The sequence below is a fragment of the Triticum urartu genome, chromosome 2A (assembly GCF_056163025.1).
Source record: "Triticum urartu cultivar PI428250 chromosome 2A, HENAU_Tu73, whole genome shotgun sequence".
Classification (NCBI taxonomy): domain Eukaryota; kingdom Viridiplantae; phylum Streptophyta; class Magnoliopsida; order Poales; family Poaceae; genus Triticum; species Triticum urartu.
Window position 1 is genome coordinate 206201169 of NC_141874.1, and position 15887 is coordinate 206217055.

Sequence of the window (15887 nt, forward strand, 5' to 3'; positions counted from 1 at the left end):
GTATTCGCTATGTGTTAATGCTTTGTTCTGGTTCTATATTAAAATGAGGCCTTAATATCCCTTAGTTTCCAATATAGACCCTGCTGCCATGGGAGGGTAGGACAAAAGATGCCATGCAAGTTCTTTCCATAAGCACGTATGACTTTACGGAATACATGCCTACATTACATTGACGGACTGGAGCTAGTGCCGTATCGCCCTAGGTTATAACTGTCTCATGATGAATATCATCCAACAAGTCACCGATCCAACAACTATTAATTTATCTTATATTGTTTCTACTAAGTTACTACTGCTATCATCACCGTTACACTTGCTACAAAATTACTGCTAACACTGTTACTATTACCGTTGCTGCTGTCACTACTATCAAAACTATCATATTACTTTGCTACTGATTACTTGCTGCAGATAATTAATCTCCAGGTGTGGCTGAATTGACAACTCAGCTGCTAATACTTTCAAATATTCTTTGGCTCCCCTTGTGTCGAATCTATAAATTTGGGTTGAATACTCTACCCTCGAAAACTATTGCGATCCCCTATACTTGTGGGTTATCAGCAACTGGTTTGTAGATCAATTATCACAAGTCCTCCATGTATCCTATCAATGTGAATGCCTCTGTTGCTACTAGCTTAGCTACCCAATTTGGTTGTCAGTTGAGCTCAATGCAATTTACATATTTAGGTTTGCTAGTGGGAACTACTAAACCTAAAATTAATGATCTCTTACCTTTGGTGAACTGCATGGATAGAAGACTCACTGCTAGCTCTTGGTTTTTGCCCCAAGGAAGCATGTTGCAACTGGTTAATTCAATCATTTCTTCTCTGCCTATATATTTTCTTTGCAGCCTGTCAATCCCTCAGGGTATCTTGGAGCAGTTGGAAAGAATTCAGATACAGTGTTTATGGAAAAAATTTGGTCAGGAGAAGGGCCATTCCTTGGCTGCCTGGCCACTGGTTTGCAGGACCAAACTTAAGGGTGGTCTTGGAATTCTCAACCTGGGTCTACAAAATGAAGCTCTGCTCCTAAAACATCTCAATAAATTTTATACTAGAGTGGATGTGCCATGGGTTCGTTTGGTGTGGGATTCATATTATTTTCAAAGAGTTCCCCATGACACAAGAATCTGTGGATCCTTTTGGTGGAGGGATATTTGCATGCTCATGGACAAATTTAGGGCAGTCACTTCTGTTACTGTTAGCAGAGGGGACATTGTGCTCTTTGGGTCTAATCATTGGCAGATTAGCAGTGATTGCCCCTCTTCAGGACAGATTTCCTAGGCTATTTTCTTTTTGCCTTCATAAGAATATTTTTGTCATGGAAGTTTTTCAGACTAAGAATTTTCAGCAGATGTTCTCTTTGCCTCTGTCTGAACTAGCCTTTTAAGAACTTAATCAGCTAACTTCCTTGATGGCAAATGTGAATCTAGATAGTGAGCATCTTGACACTTGGGTCTGGAGACATGGTAAGAGGTTTGAGTACTCTGCCAAGAAATTTTATGACTTTGTGCATCAACCAGTTTTGGCAAATCCCATTCTGAGCTGGGTCTGGAAGAGTTGTGGCACCATGTCGATCAAAATGTTTGCCTGGCTAGTCATAATGGACAGGATTAACACCAAAGAATGATACATCACAAGCATTGGAAGATTAATGATGGGCCTGAATGTGTCCTCTGTTCGACTGGTGTGCTTGAGGACAGGAACCATCTCTTCTTCCAGTGTAACTTCAGTGTGTGTGTGTGTATGGAATTATCTTTAGATTGTTTGGCTAGATAGTAATGACCTGGTGCAAATTTATTTGCATGCCAGGAAGGATTTCAATAAGCCATTCTTCACTGAAGTGGTTTTTCTTGCATGGTGGAATATTTGGAAAGTCAGGAATGATAGGGCTTTTAGACACATCAGTCCAACTTTCAGGCAATGGAGGAACGGACTCATCCATGACATTACCCTCCTCACCCACAATATCAAAAGAAGATACATGGATGCTCTACTTAAGTGGATTGACTTTCTGCCTCCTTGATGAGGCTTCTGGTTTTCGTCTTTTAGGTTTTAGGTATAGCCCCCCCTCTTTCTTCTTAGCTTTGCATAGTTCTTTCTTTATCCATTTTCCTCATCTTGAGGAACCCTTTGCATTCTGTTCTCTTAAGTTTAATAAAATGCTGTGGGGTGTAAGCCTTGCAGTCTTCAAGGTAAAAAAAGGTTTGCCCTTGATAGGTTTTCTATTTTACCGGTCTCATGGTGGTAGTTGGGAGACCGGTTATAGGATCGATTACCGTACTATCAAGGGGGCCTCTCAAGTTGGTAGCTTGATCATATCATTCATAGAGAGCCCAAACCATTGCATCCTTGCATCATCTTTCTTGGTTCTTGTTTGGTTCTTCTCCTTGTAATTGGAGCTTATGGTCATCTTCATGACAATCTCGAGTCATCGAAAATGGAGTTCTCAAGCATCTTCTATGATGTTTTTGATGTTGGGTTTTTTATCGGTTCTCCTTGTGAGATTTGCAGCTTATGGTCATCTTCATGACAAGCTTGAGTTAATTGAAAACGGAGTTCACATGCATCTTCTATGATGTTTCTGATGTTGGGGGTTTTGCCGGTTCTTCATTCATAGAGTTTTCACATCTCTATACCTTTGGCATTTTTCTACTACTTCTTCTTACTCGCTGTTGGATGCTACTCGTCGTCATCTATCCAACAAGCTTGCGTTTGCTCAATTCGGAGCTCATTTGTAGAAGTTGTGGTAGTTCAGGCTTTATTATACCCTCTGGTTTCTCTAATGTGTTCCTGAAGGCCTCAAGCGCCAGTGCCGCTCCCTCGAGCGGTAGTACCGCTTGTAAGCGAAAGTACCGCGACCCTGTGCCGTGCATAGTACCGCTGCTTCTGGGGATGCGATTTTTTGTGTTGCACAGCAGTGGAACGGTAGTATGTGCGGTAGTACTGCCCATGCACTACTACTCCACTTCCGCTCCCCTCCAGGACCCTGCGTGCTCCCAGCAGTTGTAGAGCGGCACTGGGTGTGCAACACTACCACTTATAAGCGGTAGTACCGCTCCTTCAAACGGCAGTACCGTTGGTGCAGCTCTGCTTCACCCCATCTGTCCTGCTCTGCCTCCTTAGTGCCCTGAGCTGCAACCCGAGCGGTAGTACCACTCCCCTGAGCGGTAGTACCGCTCGTGTGCGGGTTGAGCACATAACAGTTGGATTTTCCCTACCTATAAATGGGGGTCTTCTTCCCCACTGAACCTTATCTATTAAGCTTGTGTTCTTCCCCCATTGTTGACCTTATTCGAGCTTGCTATCTCTCATTCCCTCCATGGATTCACATTTCCACCAATCACTTTCTCCCCTTTGTGAGGGGAACCCCTTGGATCTAGATCTTGGAGTTCTTGGTGTTCTCCTTCTTGTTCTTCCTCTCATTTTCCTCCATAGCTTTTGTTGCTTTGGTGGTATTTGGGAGTGAGGGATTTGGGCACTCCGTGTGCCCTTGCCATTGCATTTGGTGCATCGATTTGAGTTCTCCATATTGATACGTGGAAGTGAAGTTGAGAAGCTTGTTACTCTTGGGTGTTTGGGCACCCTAGAGCTTGTTACTCTTGGGTGCCTTGGTGCCCTAAACGGTTGGTGCTTCGGAGCTCAATCATTGTGGTGTAAAGCTTCGGGCAAGCGTTGGGGTCTTCAATTAGCTTGTGCAGATCGCCCCGAGCAATTTGACGGGTACCGGTGACCGCCCCCAAGGGTTGCCAAAGTGTACGGGTTCAGTGACCGCCCCCAAGGGTCTCCATTTGTACGGGTTCGGTGACCGCCCTCAAGGGTCCCTTAGTGGAATCACGACATCTTGCATTGTGCGAGGGTGTGAGGAGATTACAGTGGCCCTAGTGGCTTCTTGGGGAGCATTGTGCATCCACACTGCTCCAAACGGAGATTAGCATCCGCAAGGGTGTGAACTTCGGGATACCTCGTCGTCTCCGCGTGCCTCGGTTATCTCTTACCCGAGCCCTTTACTTATGCACTTTACTTTGTGACAGCCATATTGTTTCTTGTTATATATCTTGCTATCACTTAGTTGTTTACCTTGCTTAGCATAAGTTGTTGGTGGACATAGGTGAGCCTAGTTGTTTTAGGTTTTGTGCTTGACAAATTAACCGTTAGGTTTATTCCGCATTTGTTCAAGCCTAAACCGTAATTATTTTAAAGTGCCTATTCACCCCCCTCTAGGTGACATCCACGATCTTTCAACCTTCTATCACAGATCCGGAGGCAGGACTTTGTTGACAAGAATGGATCCTTTACAGAGAAGGAGTTTTCTCTCGAAATAAGTGAGTGGGAGAAAGGTAAAACTTGATGAGGTTATCGAACCTTCACTTGAATCAGAAAGTAGTGCATCACAGAAAGGTGTTCCTATGATACGTACATGATACATCTCCAATGTATCTATAATTTTTTATTGTTCCATGCTATTATATTATCATTCTTGGATGTTGTAAAATCATTTTATAGCAAATTTATATCATTTTTTGGGACTAACCTATTGATATAGTGCCCAGTGCCAGTTGCTATTTTTGCTTGTTTTTTACTTCGCATAAAATCAATACCAATTGGAGTCCAAACACATCGAAACTTTTTGGAGAATTTTTCTGGACCAGAAGGGACAACTTGGGCCGAAGAAGTAGCAGAGGGGTGCCTCGAGGGGGGCACAACCCACCTGGGCGTGCCCGGGGGCCCAGGCGCGCCATGGTGAGTTGTGCCCACCTCGGTGACCACCCGCACCGCCACTTTGCTCTATAAATACCCCAATATTCCAGAAACCCTAGGGCAGTCGACAAAAATCAATTCCAGCTGCCGCAAGTTCCAGAAACCACAAATCCAATCTAGACACCATCATGGAGGGGTTCATCATCCTCATTGGTGCCTCTCTGATGATGCGTGCGTAGTTCATTGTAGACCTATGGGTCCGTAGTTAGTAGCTAGATGGCTTCCTCTCTCTCTCTCTCTCTTGATTCTCAATACAATGATATCTTGGAGATCTATTTGATGCAACTATTTTTGCGGTGTGTTTGTTGGGATCCGATGAACTTTGAGTTTATGACCAGATCTATGTTTTTATCCATGAAAGTTATTTGAGTCTTTTGATCTCTTATATGCATGATTACTTATAGCCTCGTATTTCTTCTTCGGATCTTAGGTTTAGTTAGGCCGACTAGATCGATTTTTCTTGCCATGGGAAGAGGTGCTTTGTGATGGGTTCGATCTTACGGTGCTCGATCCCAGTGACAGAAGGGGAAACGACAGGTATGTATCATTGCTATGACGGATAACAAGGTGGGTTCTATTTCTACATAAATAGATCTTGTCCATCATGTCATCGTTCTTATTGCATTACTTCATTTCTCCATGAACTTAATACACTAGATGCAAGCTGGATAGCAGTCGATGTGTGGAGTAATAGTAGTAGATGCAGGCAAGAGTCGGTCTACTAATCTTGGACGTGATGCCTATATAATGATCATTGCCTGGATATCGTCATGATTATTTAAAGTTCTATCAATTGCCCAACAGTAATTTGTTTACCCACCGTATGCTATTTTTCTCGAGAGAAGCCACTAGTGAAATCTATGGCCCCGGGTCTCTTCCTTATCATATTTGCCTTCGAGATATATTTTTATTTGCTTTTATTTTCAGATCTATTAATCCAAAGACCCCAAAAATACCTTGATGCAATTTATTGTTATTTATTTTATCTCGCGTTCCTGCGGGATCTATTTATTCAATCTACTACAAATTTTACCTATATTTTACCCATGAGGGATTGACAGCCCCTCTTTTACGTCGGGTTGCAAGTATTTGTTCTTTGTTTGCAGGTGCCGTTCACGTAGTGTTGCATGGTTCTCCTACTGGTTCGATAACCTTGGTCTCATCACTGAGGGAAATACCTACCGTAGTTGTGCTGCATCATCCCTTCCTCTTTGGGTAAATACTGACGTAGTTCAAGCCGCAATCAGTACACCAATTGAAGAGGAATCTAATGATGATGATCATGAAACTTTGGATCAAGTCACTACCAAACCTCGTAGGTCGACAAGGACACGTACTGCCCCGAGTGGTACGATAATCCTGTCATGGAAGTCATGTTGTTAGACAATGATGAGCCTACGAACTATGAGGAAGCGATGATGGGCCCGGATTCTGACAAATGGCTAGAGGCCATGAAATCCGAGATAGGATCCATGTATGAGAACCAAGTATGGACTTTGGTATACTTACCTAATGACCGGCAGGCTATCGAGAACAATTGGATCTTTAAGAAGAAGACGAACGCTGATGGTAATGTCACTGTCTATAAAGCTCGACTTGCCGTAAAGGGTTTTTGGCAAGTTCAAGGAGTTGACTACGATGAGACTTTCTCACCCGTAGCGATGCTTAAGTATGCTAGAATTATATCAATTTCTGCATTTTTTATTAATGAAATCTCGCAGATGGATGTGAAAACCGCTTTCCTTAAGGAAGAGTTGTATATGATGCAACCCAAAGGTTTTGTGAAACCTAAGGATGCTAATAAGGTATGCAAGCTCCAGCGATCCATCTATGTACTGGTGCAAGCATCTGTGGATAAGCATCAATATGGGCATCCAGGTCCCGCTATTGGTTATGGACCAGAGAGGAGTCTCGGTCATGTCTACATAATTCTCGAACTTGTAGGGTCGCATGCTTAACGTTCGGTAGCACTAGGGTAGTATTGAGATATTAATAGTGCAAAATACGAAGGTTGTTCAGAGTCCCAGATGGGATCCGGGACATCACTAGGAGCTTTCGAATAGTCCAGAGGTAATGATTTATATATGGAAAGTTGTTGTGGGGGTTCTGGGAAAAAGTCTGTTTTTCCGATATTGTACCGGGAAATCACCGTAAAGTTCAAGAAGGTTCCGGAGGGGTCCAGAAGTCCTCGGAGGGTTCCACCACATCCCATAAAGTATCATGGGCTATAGTGGGGGCGCCCTGGCCTTAATGGGCCATGGGAACCAGCCCCTACAAGGCCCATGCGCCTGGGAAGGAGAAACCCTGGGTGGGAGGGAGTCCACTTGCCTTGGGAGGCAAGTTTCCTACCTTGGACACCTCCCCTACTTGGAGGAGGGGCTAGGGCTGCGCCCCCAGCCCTTCCACACCCCTATATATAGTGGGAAGGCGGCGCAAAGGCTGGACACACCAAACCCAAGCCTCCCCTCTCTCCTGATAAGTCTCCACCTCAATCCGTCAGCGCTTGCCGAAGCCATGTCGGTGTTCCGCTGCCATTACCACCACCACGCCATCTTGTTGGTTCAGATCTCATCTGACTCCTCTCCCCTGCTTGCTAGATAAAGAAGGAGAGGACACCGCCAAGCTGTACGTGTGCCACAGGGCTGTCTTTAATTTATTGTGTGACCTGCGTGTCAATGATTTAGCGCCATGTAATTGCTTTACTTTATCCCTATGCGTTAGCAATAGTTTTAGAAGCAATAGTTGGCGAGACAACCATGTGACGACATGATGATGGAGATCATGGTGTCATGCCGGTGACGATGGAGATCATGCCGGTGCTCTGGAGATGGAGATCAAAAGCACAATATGATGATGGCCATATCATGTCACATATATTGACTGCATGTGATGTTTATCTTTTTATGCATCTTATTTTTCTTAGGACGTCGATAGCATTATAAGATGGCCCCCTCATTTTATTTCAAGATAAAAGTGTTCTCCCTAAGTATGCACCGTTGCAAAAGTTTGTCGTTTCGCAACACCTCGTGATGATCGGGTGTGATAGACTCTACGTTCACATACAACGGGTGTAAGCCAGTTTTTACATACATAATACTTGTGGTATACTTGATGAGCCTAGCATGTACAGAAATGGCCTCGGAACACGGAGGACCGAAAGGTCGAACATGAGTCAATAGTGGATGTGATCAATATGGAGATGTTCACCATTGATGAAGACCCCATCTCACGTGATGATCGTACATGGGTAGTTGATTTGTATCATGCAACACTTATAAAAATTGAGGGATGTTGATTTAAGTGGGAGTTCAATAGTAATTTGATTAATTGAACCAATTATCATGAACATAGTCTTTGTGTCTTTGGAAAAATTATGTTCTAGATCAATGGCTTGCGTTGTAGCTCCCTTGAATTTAATGCGTTCCTAGAGAAAGAAAAGTTGAAAGATGATGCAAAAAACTATGCAGACTAGGTCCATAATTTGAGGATTATCCTCACTGCTGCACATAATGTCCTTGACGCACCGCTTTGTGTGCCACCCGCTCCCGCAAATCTGGATGCTATGAACATCTGGCAGACTAGAAGTGATGAGTACACGATAGTTCAGTGTGCCATGCTTTACGGCTTAGATACGGTGCTCCAAATACGTTTTGAGCACCACAGAGCATATGAGATCTTCCACAAGCTGAAATCGGTATTTCAGGCTCATGCCTACGTTGAGAGGTATGACACCTCCGACAAGTTCTTTAGCTGCAAGATGGAGGAGAACAACTTCATTACCGAGCACGTACTCAAGATGTCTGGGTACGACAACCGCTTAAATCAATTGGGAGTTAATATTTTAGATGAAGTAGCAATTGATAGAGTTCTCCAATCACTGCCACCAACCTACAAGGGCTGCATGATGAACTATAATATGGACGGGATGGAGAAGATGATCCCTGAGCTTTTTGCAATGCTGAAGGCCGCGGAGGTAGAAATCAAGAAAGAGCATCAAGTGTTGATGGTTAATAATACCACTAGTTTCTAGAAAGGCAAGGGAAAGAAAGGGAACTTCAAGAAGAATGGCAAGGTAGTTGCCGCTCCTGTGAATGTCATCTTGCTTAAGGCAATACTTTGTTTTATACTTAATACCCTAGATGCATGCTGGATAGCGATTGATGGGTGGAGTAATAGTAGTAGATGTAGGCATCATTCGGTCTACTTGTCTCGGACATGATGCCTATATACATGATCATTTCCTTGAATATTGTCATAACTATGCGCTTTTCTATCAATTGCCCAACGGTAATTTGTTCACCCACCATATGCTATGTGCTCGAGAGAGAAGCCTCTAGTGAAAACTATGGCCCATGGGCCTACTTTTATCATATATAAAAAATACCTTGCTGCACTTTTATTTATTTTGTTTTGTTTTGCAATTTATCTTATTACCTACCAGTGTGAGATTTGATCCTTGCAAATAACGGTCGAGGGGATTGAGAACCCCCTTGTTTTCTTTGGGTGCAAGTATTTGCTTTTGTGCATGCAGGTAATACTAACGAGGTTCTGTGTGGTTCTCCTACTAGATTGATAACCTTGGTTCTTAACTAAGGGAAATACTTATCTCTACTGTACTACTTCATCCTCTCCTCTTCGAGGAAATCCCAACGCATCTCTGTTGGTGCAATATCTGCCTACCTTGTGTTTTATAGATTCTTGACAGAAAAAAGTATGGACTAATTTGTTTTCTAGTGCATACAGAGAGAAAATTCCATACACAACTGAAGAGAATGCTGTCTCCGGTGCTGAGTTCTAGGAACTCCACCGAAGCATATCTGTGCTGCAGAGAAGAACGAGCTATATTTGTTGAAGTCATAGAGTTAAGAAGATTAATGTGAAGAAATCAACCCTTTGAAAGTTTACCACTGAAGCAAAGCTTTTGTTTTTGTACTATCGTCCGAAAAAATTGACTGCAGCAATGGAAGTCGAAGACAAAGTGAAGATGTAGCATTCATCTCATTTTTCTTCTTTCATTCTTTTGAGTCATAGGACCTCCATATTATTAAGAGGGGTATAGGTTCTTGTTGCTTAGATCCGCTCTGATGCTTAGCCACAACCTATGAAAGCTGTGAGAGAAATCTCTTTGTGTTTCAAGAAAATACTTGCCAGCAAGAGACTGTGATCTTCTTCGCTGCAAGAGATTTTCCTCGGACCGATGAGTTAGCATTTCTTGCTCCGCAAGATATGTTACCGTTGCGCTCAAATCCGACCATTGGAATCGTGTCGTTCGACCATTGTCTGAGGCCGATGTCCAATTTGGCCATTTCCCATCAGGGAAGGTTGTGGATATAAATAGCCACCCCGCTCCGACATTGTCCATTGGCCGCTGCGCTTGAGATTTCTGAGAAGCTTGATTTGAGGAACCCCTCTCCAAGTGATTTGAGTTTAAGATCCATCGAGAGAAAACCAAGAGCCCAAACTTAGACAACAGTTTAGCATCACAGTAGTTCTGAGTGAGAGTTCTTGTACCTATTACTCTTGAGAGCTACACACTCTCTAGACGGATAGGTTTGGCTTCGAGTGTTGAAGAGTTGTTGTCTTCACCGAGCTTGATCTTCAGCAACCAAGAGTGATTGTGGTTTGCAAAGGTCGACCGAAGGTTTGGAGATCACTGACAAGGATCTACCATCAGTGAAATCAACCTGTGTCATGGGAAAGCACGTCCACTTATGGGACCAGAGGGCCCCTTGCTGGTTCGGCAAGGGGACGTCGCATTTCACAAAGAGCAGACGAGCATGGGGCAGCATGGCAGAGATCACATAGGCAATTTTACCCAGGTTCGGGCCGCTGTGAGGCATAAAACCCTACTCCTGCTTTGGTGGATTGATGGTGGAATGGTGGTGGTAGAGCGTAGTACACTTGCCCGACAGGGGCGGCAAGGGCTACGCGTGTATGGGGGTGTGAGTTATCCAACCTTCTAACCCTTTCTACGGTTGCCATGGGCCTCATTTTATAGATTAAGGGGTCACCACAATGGAAAAGTAGTCATTATGCACTGATAAGATATCAAACAGTGCTATCATACCTAACTCTGCACGCTAATAGGGTGCATTAAATGTGCCGCTCGACGTCGCGTCGTTGGTTGCCCGACAAGCCTTGCTAGGCTATTTTGCCAGCTCCACGCCTGCTCACTTGACACGTCGCAAGACGGGTGTCATCTGTATGCATTTCCTATAGAAAGAGGCTGCCATGTGGCGAATGGCTGCCACTTAGTCACCTTGCGGCTTGACACCGCACTGATTGACAACGTGGGTCGTGGCAGAGCAGTTGGTGAGGTGGTTTTGCCTTCGTGAGTCCCAGCACGCCCTGCCGAGACGTTTTGGACATCTTCTTCCAGGGGTGACCCCGCCCTTGCCGAGCTTGCCTGCCTGGCAAGGGAGGCTTTTCTCCTAGTGGCATCTTGCTTCCCTGGCTTTACTTTGGTCCTCTTGATCTGCATACTGGTCCTTCGATGCTCTTGGCCCCTTGTACACTGACTTGGGTTGGTGCCTTAATCTTGTTCCCGTGCCTGTGCACAGTCTGGGCAACAGACCCAGGGTTTGTTGCATCATGCAAAGCCAATAGTGGTGGGGCCACCCTTGTAATGGCCCGTGAATGACTTTAACGCAAGGGGTAGAAACTGCCAGTTCACTCTTCCCACCACACCCTTATCCTTAGCCACGTATGCAGCATGCGTCACGCAGGGTAGGTAATGGAGGCGCGTGGCGCAGGAGATCATCAAGGCGAGGGCCCGACCTTCTTGAATTGGCGGAGGAGGACGGTGGTCGCCCGTTGAGGGAGCGGCTCCCCTCCCCGGCCTGCCTATAAAAGGAGGGGCGAAGGGAGGGCGGAGTCATCCATCCTTGCACCCCCTCCTCTGCTTTCTGCTTCTTGTTGGTTATGCTGAAGAGAAGAGCCTGGGGACAGGCCCTGGGCTCCATTCTGGGGCTTCGCACGGATCTGAAGGGGATACTCGGGCGGCGCGGCGACAACACCAGAGGTGGCAATTGATACGTCTCCAACGTATCTATAATTTTTGATTGCTCCATGCTATATTATCTACTGTTTTGGATGTTTATGGGCTTTATTATACACTTTTATATCATTTTTGGGACTAACCTATTAACCCAGAGCCCAGTGCCAGTTTTTGTTTTTTTGCCTATTTTAGGGTTTCGAAGAAAAGAAAAATCAAACGGCGTCCAATTGACCTGAAACTTGACGGAACTTATTTTTGGACCAGAAGAAACCCAGAATACTTGGAGTCCACGTAAGGGAAGCTTCGAGGAGGCCACAAGGTAGGGGGCGCGCCCACCCCCCTGAGCGCGCCCTCCACCCTCGTGGGCCCCTCGTGCCCCCCTGACATATTTCTTCTGCCTATATATCTCCATATACCCTAAAAACATCGGGGAACACAATAGATCGGGAGTTCCGCCGCCAGAAGCCTCCGTAGCCACCGAAAACCAATCTAGACCTGTTCCGGCACCCTGCCGGAGGGGGAATCCCTCTCCGGTGGCCATATTCATCATCCCGGTGCTCTCCATGATGAGGAGGGAGTAGTTCTCCCTCGGGGCTGAGGGTATGTATCAGTAGCTATGTGTTTGATCTCTCTCTCTCTCGTGTTCTTGATTTGGCATGATCTTGATGTATCGCGAGCTTTGCTATTATAGTTGGATCTTATGTTTCTCCTCCCCCTCTTCTCTCTTGTAATGAATTGAGTTTCCCCTTTGAAGTTATCTTATCGGATTGAGTCTTTAAAGATTTGAGAACACTTGATGTATGTCTTGTCGTGCGTATCTGTGGTGACAATGGGATACCACGTGATTCACTTGATGTATGTTTTGGTGATCAACTTGCGGGTTCCGCCATTAACCTATGCATAGGGGTTGGCACACGTTTTCGTCGTGATTCTCCGGTAGAACTTTGGGGCACTCTTTGAGGTCCTTTGTGTTGGTTGAATAGATGAATCTAAGATTGTGTGATGCATATCGTATAATCATACCCACGGATACTTGAGATGACATTGGAGTATCTAGGTGACATTAGGGTTTGGGTTGATTTGTGTCTTAAGGTGTTATTCTAGTACAAACTCTAGGGCTGTTTGTGACACTTATAGGAATAGCCCAACGGATTGATTGGAAAGAATAACTTTGAGGTGGTTTCGTACCCTACCATAATCTCTTTGTTTGTTCTCCACTATTAGGGACTTTGGAGTGACTCTTTGTTGCATGTTGAGGGATAGTTATGTGATCCAATTATGTTATCATTGTTGAGGGAACTTACACTAGCGAAAGTATGAACCCTAGGCCTTGTTTCAACGCATTGCAATACCGTTTGTGCTCACTTTTATCATTAGTTACCTTGCTGTTTTTATAATTTCAGATTACAAAAACCTTTATCTACTATCCATATACCACTTGTTTCACCATCTCTTCGCCGAACTAGTGCACCTATACAATTTACCATTGTATTGGGTGTGTTGGGGACACAAGAGACTCTTTGTTATTTGGTTGCAGGGTTGCTTGAGAGAGACCATCTTCATCCTACGCCTCCTACGGATTGATAAACCTTAGGTCACCCACTTGAGGGAAATTTGCTACTGTTCTACAAACCTCTGCACTTGGAGGCCCAACAACGTCTACAAGAAGAAGGTTGTGTAGTAGACATCAAGCTCTTTTCTGGCACTGTTGCCGGGGAGGTGAGTTTTGAAGGTATATCTTTAGATCTTGCAATCGAGTCTTTTAGTTTCTTGTTTTATCACTAGTTTAGTTTATAAAAGAAAACTATAAAAAATGGAATTAAGGATGCCTCATATGCTTCATCTTTTTAATATCTATCATGAAAATAAGGATTCCGATAATTGTGCTCAAGTGCTAGAGGAAGAATGCATTAGAATGTTTGGCATTAAATCTTTGAATGATTAGCATGATTGCAATGTTGTTAGTATGAATTCCTTGACTATCCATGATGCTAATGATATGCAAAGCCACAAGCTTGGGGAAGCTATGTTTGATGAAGATGATATTTTTTGTCCCCCAAGTTTTGATGAGCGAATTTATTATGATGAAAGCATGCCTCCTATTTATGATGATTATATTGATGAAAGTGGATTTGGAGAGGTCATGACTTTATTTTGTGATGAATCCACTATTCCGAAAGAGGTTCCAATTGATCATGAGAACAAAGTTGCTATCTATGATGATTATTGTGATGACTTGTATGCTATAAAGAATAATGATACCCATGAAACTTGTCATCATGATTTTAGTTTTCAATTGGATTATACCTCACATGATAGTTATTTTGTTGAGTTTGCTCCCACTACTATTCATGAGAAGAAGTTTGCTTGTGAGGAGAGTAATAAAATTTCTATGCTTGTAGATCATGAAAAGAATGTTTATGTGATAGTTATATTGTTGAATTCATTCATGATTCTAGTGAAAATTATTATGAGGGAGGAATATATGCTTGTAGGAATGGCAATAATATCAAGTTTCCTCTCTATGTGCTTAAAGTTTTGAAGTTATGCTTGTTTTACCATCCTATGCAAGTTGATTCTTGTTCCCACAAGTTGTTTGCTCACAAAATCCCTATGCATAGGAAGTGGTTTAGACTTAAATGTGCTAGTCATATTCTTCATGATGCTCTCTTTATGTTACAATTCTTATCTTTTATGTGAGCATCATTGAAATCATCATGCCTAGCTAGGGGCGTTAAACGTTAGCGCTTGTTGGGAGGCAACCAAACTTTATTTTTGTTCCTTGCTTTTTGTTCCTGTTTAGTAATAAATAGTTCATCTAGCCTCTGTTTAGATGTGTTTTTATGTGTTTAATTAGTGTTTGTGCCAAGTAGAACCTTTGGGAAGACTTGGGTAAAGTCTTGTTGATCATGCTGTAAAAAACAGAAACTTTAGCGCTTACGAGAATTGCTGCCATTTTTATTTGGAGAGTGCCATTTAGTTAATTCTTTTTGCAGATGATTAATAGATAAATTACTCAGGTCCATAAATTTATTTGATAATTTTATGAGTTCCAGAAGTATAGGTTTGATCCAGATTACTACAGACTGTTCTGTTTTTGACAGATTCTGTTTTTCATGTGTTGTTTACTTATTTTGGTGAATCTATGGCTAGTAAAAGAGTTTATAAACCATAGAGAAGTTGGAATACAGTAGGTTTAACACCAATACAAATAAATAATGAGTTAATTACAGTACCTTGAAGTGGTGATTTATTTTCTTATACTAACGGAGCTTATGAGTTTTCTGTTAAGTTTTGTGTTGTGAAGTTTTCAAGTTTTGGGTAAGGATTCGATGGACTATGGAATAAGGAGTGGAAAGAGCCTAACCTTGGGGATGGCCAAGGAACCCCAAGGTAATATTAAAGGACAACCAAAATCCTAAGCTTGGGGATGCCCCGGAAGGCATCCCCTCTTTCGTCTTCGTTCATCGGTAACTTTACTTGGAGCTATATTTTTATTCACCACATGATATGTGTTTTGCTTGGAGCGTCAATTTATTTTGTTAATATTTGCTTGATTTTATTTATAACAATGTTTTGCATCTTTTCTTTCAATAAAAGTGGCATTGATAGTCTTTACTATGCCTATGTTACAAGTCTTCATGTTGCTGTTTGAAAACAGAAAGTTTACCGCTGTTGCAATAATTCCCTAGAAATGTCAGAATGTGATAAAATGTTGAAACATTTTGCATATTAAGATATGATAAATTTACTACAGTGGTAATTTTCTTTCATAATTGTTGGAGCTAGGGAAGTATGGATGTTGCTGCATTCTTTACAGACTGTCCTGTTTAGGCAGATTGCTGTTATGTTTGCATTGTTTGCATATGTTTGCTTCTTTAATGATTCTATTTGAGGATAGGACTATTAAATATGCAGAGGCATTTAGTATGAAATGTTGAATAATAATTTTAGTGACTTGCTACAGTAGAGTATGATAAGGTTTTGGCAATGGTTTATACTAACTTATCTCACGAGTCCTTGTTGAGTTTTGTGTGGATGAAGCTTTTGAGATTTAGGGAGACCGTGATATGAGAGGAATTAAGGAGACACAAAAGCTCAAGCTTGGGGATGCCCAAGGCATCCCAAGA

General features: G+C 43.0%; 1 protein-coding gene across 1 annotated transcript; it reads left to right on the top strand.

The window, feature by feature from the left end:
* The first annotated feature begins 8322 nt into the window (after positions 1–8322).
* LOC147984559 (uncharacterized) lies at positions 8323–9558 on the top strand. The gene is made up of 2 exons (XM_087541156.1): positions 8323–8733; positions 9466–9558. The coding sequence occupies exons 1-2, from the start codon at positions 8323–8325 to the stop codon at positions 9556–9558; spliced, it is 504 nt and encodes a 167-aa protein (XP_087397282.1).
* Positions 9559–15887: the final 6329 nt, after the last annotated feature.

What these genes read in the sequence shown, in the direction of transcription:
- LOC147984559 (XM_087541156.1), top strand. Translation starts at nt 8,323, where the DNA reads ATGAACATCTGGCAGACTAGAAGTGATGAGTACACGATAGTTCAGTGT. An exon ending in CAATGCTGAAGGCCGCGGAG is followed by an intron (nt 8,734 to 9,465) that starts GTAGAAATCAAG and finishes GATTCTTGACAG; the next exon opens with AAAAAAGTATGGACTAATTT.